Source organism: Populus trichocarpa, chromosome 13 (genome assembly GCF_000002775.5).
Source record: "Populus trichocarpa isolate Nisqually-1 chromosome 13, P.trichocarpa_v4.1, whole genome shotgun sequence".
In the NCBI taxonomy this organism is placed as follows: Eukaryota; Viridiplantae; Streptophyta; class Magnoliopsida; order Malpighiales; family Salicaceae; genus Populus; species Populus trichocarpa.
The window spans coordinates 4,217,097-4,227,190 of NC_037297.2; the positions used below are offsets into that span (position 1 = coordinate 4,217,097).

The window sequence follows — 10,094 nt, forward strand, 5'->3', positions numbered from 1 at the left end:
TCTGTTCTTTTCTCAATTTTGTTAAGAAACTTTGCCTTTCCTCATGTTCTAAGACGAAAACAAATCCTTTTCTTTTATTTCTTTTTTAAAAAAAGAAGTGAATTTCATCACACAAACAGGCCATAGCCCAAAAGTTTCACAAGGGCAACCAGATTCAGATAAAACGTCCAACACAATCCATTCTAGAAAAGCAATCTTGTCTTTTGTCCATTATTTTGTTTGGGATATGGAATCAACCAGGATGATGCTATGTGACATGGGAGCCAAGCATAGGAGATGGGACAAAATCAACCTCCTTTCCGAAACTTATTTTTTGCACCAGCACGATGATGATGGAAGATTGTATAAACTTAGTTCTTTATACACTGTGTTACCAAAGGAATTAAAAAAAGAAAAAAAGGAACTGATGAATCGCATTCTCACTTTATAAACTCTCGCAAGATCTTTTCATCAAACATTATTTTGACATCAGAAGTTCAACTTCAAATGGTTCTTACTCTTAACCCTTCGCAATGTTACGGTACCTCTTCGAAATAAGCAAGAGTCCATAGTACACAGGAGGAACAAACCAAAGGCCAGCTTATTGTTTTTAGTTTGCAGAAACATTGTATCTATCCACATCATTCCATGATATGCTCCACTTTCTGACGTTCTGCAGAATCCTACAGAGACAAACAACAAAAGAACACCTTACCCCAACAGGAATGATGTTTCCACACTATGCAATTCATAGTTTATTGTAATCCCATGGTTAATGCAATGTACAAGATGACACAACGTAACAACCAGAGTGAATGATACAGTACTGGGAATGCTTGGATTCTGGAATCAATCAGCTCTGTGATGTTGTGTGGAAGTAGTTTCATAATAAAAATGATGATGATCGTAGTAATGAACATATAAAAAAAGTCAAATCCTCCTCCATAGTTTAGAAGGGAAGAAAAATTATCTACCTCTCCAGAAAGTGATTGAAATCTATGCATGAAATTTCAAATGTACATGACATAAATCAAGTTAAATTTTATTTAATTTTAGCTAGTTGACCAGCGCTAAAAAGATTATACAATCGTTATCAACATATTTTCTAATAATAAGAAAAATTATAATTGTGAATTCAAAATTTAATGCGTACTAAAACTGATCAAGGTTTATATACACTAATAAATATTAAAAAGAGTTTTTAACACCAATTAAAAACCAAGTAAAAAAATTAAAAGATAAATACAAATTAAAATATATAATCTTGTGTTGTAGGGAGCCCTAAATTTTTATTTATTTATTTATATGGCAATAATTTTATTTATACATAAGAAGATTTAAGAAAAAAAAACTAAATCATGTGACAGGAGTAGTATATCACAAGAGAAAAAACACATGGGATTGTAATAGTGTTTTTTCTTTTCTTTTTTTTCCTAGTCCTTCGGTTTTTTTCATTTTGATCCTTTATTTTTTTGGGTTATCTTATTAGCATGATCTGGGTTGTGGGGTTTGGTCGTCTTACCTTGTTTTGATTTATTTTTTTAGGTTTTTTTTGTTTTTTTTTTTCAAGTTTCATCCTTCTACAATGTGGGTCCACTAATCTAGTAATAATTTAAACTTCTTTGAAACAAAATAATTTCCTAGTTTAACTCCTTTTTGTATTAATATTTGTTATCTCTAAAAAAATATTTTATCTAGATCATTTATTTAATAAAATTAAAAAACAATCAATTAAAACCCATTTATCCTATTATTGAATTTAATATGTTCAATTTGTTTTCAACAATTTTTTTGCTAGAATATTTATTTTCAAAACATCTTATTAAACTCATAAAAGCTTATTTTGACTAACAATAATAATATTCTTATAATTTTGACACGAATGTATTATGAAAATAAGAATAATGCATCGTCCATGCATTTGCTATAGAGAGTTTTTTAGCAGTGTTATTAAACCCGACCTAACATGACGGGTCAAATTGGAGTCGAGGCCCTCCACCCAACTTCATGCGTGACCCATGTTTCAAATTAAATCATGCAGGAACTAACCTGGTATGACTTAGTTGATTTGAAAAATCCAAACGTGATTTAGTTGACCCAGTCAAAACCTGGTTTTACTAAAAAAAATTAAATATATTATTTTAATTTTAAAAAATATTGTGATGGTGACATTTTAGATCTACCTAGGTCTTTAAAACATCATTGTTTACTCGTCAACAATGTTATTAAACCCTACCAAACTTATTGAATCAACATGGTGATCCATCGACCTAACCTCTATACAGGGTTTCAAAGTTAACAGAATGAGAGTTGACTAAGTATGGCCTCACCGTCCTAGCTAGTGCACTTGTTACTTAGTTGAGTCAGCCAAAACTTGGTTTGCCTTTTAAACAAAATAAAAACAATTTAAGATTCATAATGTACGACATCATCTTGGATATATCCAAGTCAAACCAGGTTTACCCATCCAATTAATAATCTAGGTTATGGCCCTTATCAGGTATAATAACCTTTTTTTTTTTAAATTCATTTATTATTTAATTGAACAATCATAAAAAGATATTTGCAATGAAAAATATTATGTAAGAGAAATGTATTATTTCAATCTCAATTCTATTTCCTTGTTAATACATCTTTTCATGTTTTTTAACATAAATATTTTTGTTAATTGTGAGCAATGTTTTTTGAAACAAAAACCTATCATCATTTCAAAAAACAAGTTAAAAAAAACATATTAAAATATAACTCAACATTTTGAGTGCGATTACGAGGAAAAATAAATGTAATAAATTCATGTTAGAAATCTATCAAAAAATTTGTAGAACATAATTTTTATTTTCATTAAATATTCATGAGAAATATTTTTTTTTGCATATTAGACAAACAATAATTGAAAATAAAATTGTCAATATTTTTATAAAAATCTATAATATTATTTAAGAACCATAAAAAAAATTAATAATAATTAATTATCAATGTCAAATAATTTTAATAGTGCATTTCAACCAAAATACAAATCTTTGAGAAAAAAAAATAAAACGGGATTGGGCACCTATGCCAAGAAGGTTGGGCTAGCACATATGGTCTAATAGAAAAAAAGGCTTATATATATAGGGATGTCAATTTAATCTAAACTCAATGAATATTAACCTTACTTGAATGAGTAAATATTTTTTTTTTAACCTAATAAATAAAAAATAGGATATTAATATTGTCAAACATGAATCCGAAACATGTCCGAACATAATCCGAAATATATATTGATATCATATAAATATATTTGTAGAATATTTAGATTTTTAATACAATATTATACACACATACTTTAATATTGACATAAAACACACATATAATAATATTTTTCATTTTTTCATTTAATATATATATATATATATATATATATATATATTAACTATTTATTTTTTATTAATTAATAAATAATAGTAAATAATAGTTATTCATTAGATAACCAAAACTTGATGAATAGTTTATAAATATTTAAATTTTTTACTTGATGAATAATAAATAGGGTATGGATATTAAGAAATAAGAAATCTAAGCCGCGTAGTACCCATTGTCATCCCTACTTCCGTGACTATCCTTCATCTTTTTCTTTTTTTACGTAAGGGCAAACGACCCTTTACAATGCATTATTTGATTGTCTAGATTTCAGCTACCAAAAAGATGGCCATAAAATAAGATTATGGTATTTTAGACCCAAAAATCAATTTTAACCCATTTTAACTTTAAAACACAACATGCTTAGAACTTCAATAGACTACTTTCTCAACTCCAAACACTCATAAACTGATTCAAAAACACAAAATTAAATTGAAAATAAATCTTTCAATCTAATATATTTTTTCAAACAATATCAAAAATTAAAAAAAAATACTGTAATGACACTCCTCTCATCAAGGAGAATATATTAAGATCAAATTTATTTATTTTCCATAAAATTTAGCTAGTTAACCACTTTCTCTCGCTTCTCTTTTAAACTCAGGAAATGAAATGTGAACAAACTATAATATTAAATCAAAACTTATAATTTTCAAACTTAAAAGAAAAAAAAAACTTAAAAAAAATCTGAAAGCAAAATTCTTCAAAAAGACACTAAATGAATAGTGTAAAAAAGATTGCATTTTGCCTTACCATTAATTTTGATCCTCTTGATTTTTATTTTTTACAAACAATAAAACCGATGTTTTTTATAAAAATGAGAACCAACCTAGTGTCAAGACTTGTTTTAAACCATTATAACTTCATAGAAAGCAATCTAAGCAATCTGAAATAAATTACCAAGCCCTCTTCCTAATTATTGCAATGTGAAATGATGAAATTAAAAAAAAAAATTGATAACTGAAATAAAAAAAATAACTTAAAGTACCAAAATAAAATCACAACATTAGTGTTATGTAAGGTGGTGAACAATGAGATTACATCTTTTAGGTTTTTTGATATGAAATGGAAAATGAGATTTCATAAATTCAAGATCGTGTGCCAAAGAACAAAAGCTCTTATTCATCCACTCAAAAAATCGTAGTTGTTTTTAGAATGGGCAATACAAGCGCATAATATGTTAACAAGACTCGTAATTTGATCACATTGAGAACAAGACAAGGTTTTCATGCTTAAGAGTGACATTTTCTTTCATGGCAGAATTTTGAATAAACAAACCTCTTTCTGTTCAGCAAGGAATCATTTAATTTGAGACTTCGCAGCTTGAAGCATCTCTACCACCAGAGTCTTTACATCCCTACAGTATACAACAAAACAAACTTACCAGAAGTCAAAATCAAATAATGCAGTCAGATAGGAAGCAAAGGAACTATTAATACATCTGTGATTTACAATATGAAAATGGCACACGTTCCCTTCAGATTCCCAGGTGATATAGAGCATCAAAGCCAGTAAAAAATGTATGATGCAAAACATCAGTTTTCCGGTAGCCATGGGTAGGTCTAATAACACGGTTTAGGATCAAACCTTAACCATGCACAAGAACAAATGACCAGAAATATGCAATCAAATCCTCAAATTCGCTAGGCCAATATCAACATGAACCACTCACACATACCTTAGTATGATTTGGAAAGAAGAAGGCAAGGACATGGTTTAGAACTCTTACTTTCTCTCTTCTGCACGTCTAGGGAAAGGAATTCGAAGCTTGTAAGTATTTCCTTGATAAACAGCCTGCAAGAGAGATCATAACATTTTGAGAGTGGATTAAAAAAAAAACGATTCAGATGAAAAGTTTTGAGTTCAACATAAAATCTAAATAATAAACTAGCACTGCAACAAAACAGTTCTAATAAAAGTAGACCTCCGAAAGAAAGTGCATTTTTTAAATACAAGAAGAGGCCTGTACATGGTCGCACACGAGCAATACCTTAACATTGAATCCAAGACTGTCCACATCCAGCATATAAGCAGAGTCCACCTGATAAAAAGATATGAAATCAGCCTAGATATCCTGTTTGGTATGTTTGCTCATTTTTAAAGGGAAGGGGAAACAAAAGAGGCGACAGAAACGGAGACTAGATAAGATAATTTTTTTTCCTCAAGAGAGAGAGAGATAATCATAATTTTCTCTTTGAGTTTATATGCCATATACATGCCTAAAAAGGTTATCCCAGATGCAATAGAAAGGAAAGTTTTTACTTTTTTCTCTTTGATTTTGGTCCAAAAAAAGAAAAATAAGGGAAACTAAATATCATGCATATACAGCATATAATATACAGGCAAAGAAAAGAGTGTCACCAAGCTTATCAAACTCACTCTTCCTCGCAAACACATATATTATTTAATTACTCCACGTGGCCAGCTAATTTTGAAGCCATAAAACTAGTTTTGTGGACCTCCAACTAAATTTATTGTCAGTCTGGCTTATAAATAATGTCGTGTCCCGCTTCTTACATGACGTAGACATATAAAAGATGCTATTTGTTGTATTGAAAATTACCGGAATTGAAGTTGAGTGTTGCACTATGAGTCTTGTATCTTCAGCATGATCTCTGTTCATGTGAGACTGACAAAGCCATTTGATTTCATTTAGAAGAGAAAGAAACTCAAATAATAAACAGGGCATATGTCATACGGATAGAGCATTTAATTTTTAAGCAATATACCGCAACAGGTTTAGAAAATTGAGCAATTGGATCAACTTTAGCAGTCTGGTACTCTTCTTTGCTGAATTCTGTCATTATTAACATTTGTAAGTAACAAATGAAATAAATTGAAGTAGAATAAGTTATTGGTGAGCCTATACAAACAGGAAAGCAGCAAAACCATTGGTGAGCTCTAGACCACAACTCGATTATCTAAACCCACTCCCAATGACTTGAAAAAAGTTATAGACAATGATGTGCTTTAGAAAAAAGAAAATCAGCCGGATGGCACACAGACCGCCAGATCCAAACAAAGTAGTTGCAACTCCTGACACGTATTGCACAGCTTTTGGTTCAATGCGCATAAATTGGAAATCACCAAAGTCAACCTTGAAAATGGAAGAGATAATTAAGTCCTTACCTTGACAAAAAGCAACAAAAATACAATCGAGTAAAACATGAAGCATGCTAGAAAATGGGAGGAAACAAGTTACCCTGAATGCACCAGGATGCTTTGCCAGATATGCTGTTCGAACAGCAGTTACATCTTTCTCAGAAACCTAAACGATTGGTCAGAAAAAAGTTCAAAACTCGTATCGGTGCAGAACAATTATGATTCAGTGAAGGTACAATATCTGCTAAAGTAAAATAATTAATAAGCAGAAACATTTTGGAAATTATCATAAGGAAGAAAAGGGAAAAAACACTTACAGGAATGGAATCACCATGCAGGGTGATTACTAAATCAGTCCTATCTTCAGGATCTTTAGCAACAAGCAATGAGCATTTGGGATTGGCTATTAGGTCCTGCAGAAAGCAGCAATTTTTCAAACATACAAGGACACCAGGACCTCCTAAAGAACCCCAAATAGGCTAAAGAACAAAATTAGGCAAGGAGAATTCAGCTTAGTCTAGTGGCTCCATAGAACACATAGATGCACATGTAGAAGGCTGATAGAACAATTATTTCGAACCAAACATTATGAGATCAGTCAATCTTGTTGACCAGACTTTTATTTCTCAAAAGCATTCAGTGAAATTCACTTTTGAGCAAACAGTTACCAATAGGCTTCACAAATTTTAAGCGTAAAACATGATCAACGTACAAGTCACAATCTAAGAGAATCAAGCCTGCATTTTGACAATGGTAAATCTCTAAAATCTAAATGTCACAATTGGATTTGTTCTTTTAGTTTATGATCACATAAACTGTTTTCACAATTAAAGCATATGTGAAAAAAGATAGAAGGTAAGCAAAACATACCTTAGCATGTACTGCCCAGCTGCTGACTGCTACTATTGGAGATCCATCAGCATCGCATGCAAAATCAACCACTGACCCTGACGGATAACCCCCATGCTTCTGTCATATCAAAAGAAATTTCAGCAAGTTTCAGTGAATATATGAGCAAATAGTCTAACAAATGAATCTACACTCAAATGTAAACCAGCTGCTGTCTTTTCCATGCCACTGATTTCAAAATTCAGTACCTAATGAACTCAGTATTTGATAAGAATTTACCTTAGATTCACCATATGGTTTATAGCAGCAGCTGTCTTTTCTAATATTTCAGGAGGGCCAAAACATTGGACCTATAGATCTGAAAAGGCCTGTAACCTGACCTTGATACAGTTAATGAACCTTCCCTCAAGTTCATGATGAACCCTAAATTCAGAGAATTTTTGGCAAGTAGTTGCTTAACATTTATGCTGTGATTTATGAACACAGAGTGCAAGGGAAGAGCCATATTACAAGATTCATTTTTAATTCACAAGTTTAAGAAACAACATATAATTAGTTATCCTTTTATAATAGCAACTACTTAAAGTTCAAAATAAGAAGTCTTTGAAACGTCTTCTGATTATTCTCTAGGATAAGAAATTGAAGGAAAATAATCAAATGAGTAAGGGCAGATATTTTATTTAGTTGTTCTCCTTAATCCACAAGGCAAGAAAAGTTTGATGAGCAATACGCACACTTCAAGATGTTTGCTCAGTAATATGCATATTTACCTTATTGAATTCAACTAAACCAAATCTAGTCTCAGATAGTTGCAGATAGCTGTATTCATTTTTTTTGTCCTTTTTATTTTTATTTTTAGGGCCAAACATTTTATGATCTATCATGATACTAAATTGTTTGTTTTTACTGCTTGATTCTACCTTATTTTTGGTCCACTTTTCCCCTAATTCGATCATACTACTTGAATCAAATTATTTTTTAAAACTGATGCATCTGCATGTCTATATTGTACGAGGGCAAACTAAACTAAACACATTTTCTCAACTTACTATTGGTATTCACCTCCACCTTTCCTCCCAATGCACTCACAATTTTTCTAATCCTATTATTACGAGAGAAAAAAAATGAAAAGGCAGTCTTATTCAAAACCCCAATTATGAAATCCCCTCTCTCCCACTTCATGCCTCGAAACGCACTGTTATTATAGAGAAAGAGGCGCTTTTGCATCTTCTTAACCTTAAATGAAATGGCTGGGGAGAGGAAAGGTTTTATTTAGGGTATTCCTAGGAATAGATCCAGTATAGACAAGGTGGGGCCTGTAGCTTAGAGGATTAGAGCATCATCATCATCATGAATCGTGCCATGATAAAGTTGTGACACGGTTTACACAAACTACCACCCTACCACAATCTTCCTTTTCTGTCCTAATGTTGGATTGATAATATCAAATTGGGTCACCAACATCAATTCCAATACAAGCAGGTGTAAGATACATGTAACAAACAAATCAAACACAAAATTGAACGGATCCCACTATGGACTCTCTAACCTCCCATCCTTCCACGAGAAATGTTAAATATAAAGTCATAGCTCTGCTGATAACAACCACGAACAATCCTACCCTAACATCACGAACAACACCCTTCAGTTGTGCCAACTTCAACATTCATGAAGAATTTACTTTCAGTACTTCTCATTTAATTAATAAGTTCAAATCGTTAACCAGTACACGGACAAAAACCTGAGAAAAAGTTGAAAGCATGCCGTGCGTGCTCTGGTCAAGCACGGTTCTAATTTCCTCAACCGGAGGAAGCCGAGCTGCCTTTTCCTAAATCACACAAGCACGAAACCAATCAGTAGCATTGAAAACTATCTATTCACACATGATCAATCTAATAATACTGATATTAGCATTGACATCCAGGAATTTACGCATCTACCCACAAACAAACACAATGCGGGTATAACAGAGAGGCTACCTGGTGAGTTTGGATCAACTGGAACACATTGGCATCAGAGTTAACATCCCCAGTTGACACAGCCTGATCAAAATAACAACAAAACAACTTATCAATTAAAAACCCATTAGTCAAAAACTGTTAAAAATCAGCTCTCTACTCTGTATAGCTTTCAAAGCTTACACCAACACGTATAAAATCCCAAAAACAAATAAACCCATCAAGCAATTAATTAAAAAGGATTGCTTTTTACAATCAAAAAAGGAAAATTGTTTCACTTTACCTGAGTGGAAGACTGAGCAACAGAAGCCATGGAAAGCGAGGGAAGTCGATGATGATGATGAGAGAAAGAGAAAGAGAGACAGAGGAGTGGCGAAATGGTAATAAAAAGAAGAAAACAAACACTCTATAGTCTATTCTACTGATATTGAGGCACAATTTGGCATTCGACCCAACCTTATTTTTCTAGAAAAAATTAATTTGTTTTTTAATTTTAAATTAATATTTTTTTATCATTTTAATATATTAATATAAAAATATTATTTTGATATATTTTTAAATAAAAAATATTTTAAAAAATAATTTTTATTACGTTTCTATACATAATATTATAACAAAAGAAAATAGAAGGGATGTTCTCTGTGCATGGAAGCCACGCACCGCAAGCAAACTGGCGCCTAACAACCATCTTTATGATTCAATTAATCACTTTTTTTAAAGGGTAAATTATAATGGTTTGAAAATGGAAGAGAATAAAGAAAATTACAAATATATTTACGGAGCAAGGATTTATTTAGCATTATAATT

The 10,094-nt window shown here is 31.4% G+C and overlaps 1 protein-coding gene across 2 annotated transcripts; it reads right to left on the minus strand.

Annotated features, from left to right (window-relative positions):
* Positions 1-306: 306 nt before the first annotated feature.
* Positions 307-9,710, minus strand: LOC7489668 (uncharacterized). 2 transcript variants are annotated; one of them, XM_024583146.2, is made up of 13 exons: positions 9,571-9,710; positions 9,309-9,371; positions 9,071-9,157; positions 7,351-7,449; positions 6,798-6,893; positions 6,581-6,646; positions 6,385-6,475; positions 6,108-6,175; positions 5,942-6,007; positions 5,369-5,419; positions 5,108-5,172; positions 4,657-4,735; positions 307-662 (listed from the first exon to the last, which is right to left on the minus strand). In XM_024583146.2, the coding sequence occupies exons 1-12, from the start codon at positions 9,598-9,600 to the stop codon at positions 4,678-4,680; spliced, it is 840 nt and encodes a 279-aa protein (XP_024438914.1). In that variant the 5' UTR covers positions 9,601-9,710; the 3' UTR covers positions 307-662; positions 4,657-4,677. The 2 variants fall into 2 exon arrangements, with proteins under 2 accessions (XP_024438914.1, XP_002319691.2); XM_002319655.4 differs by lacking the exon at positions 307-662 and having other exon boundaries at positions 4,476-4,735.
* Between the last annotated feature and the right edge of the window lie 384 nt (positions 9,711-10,094).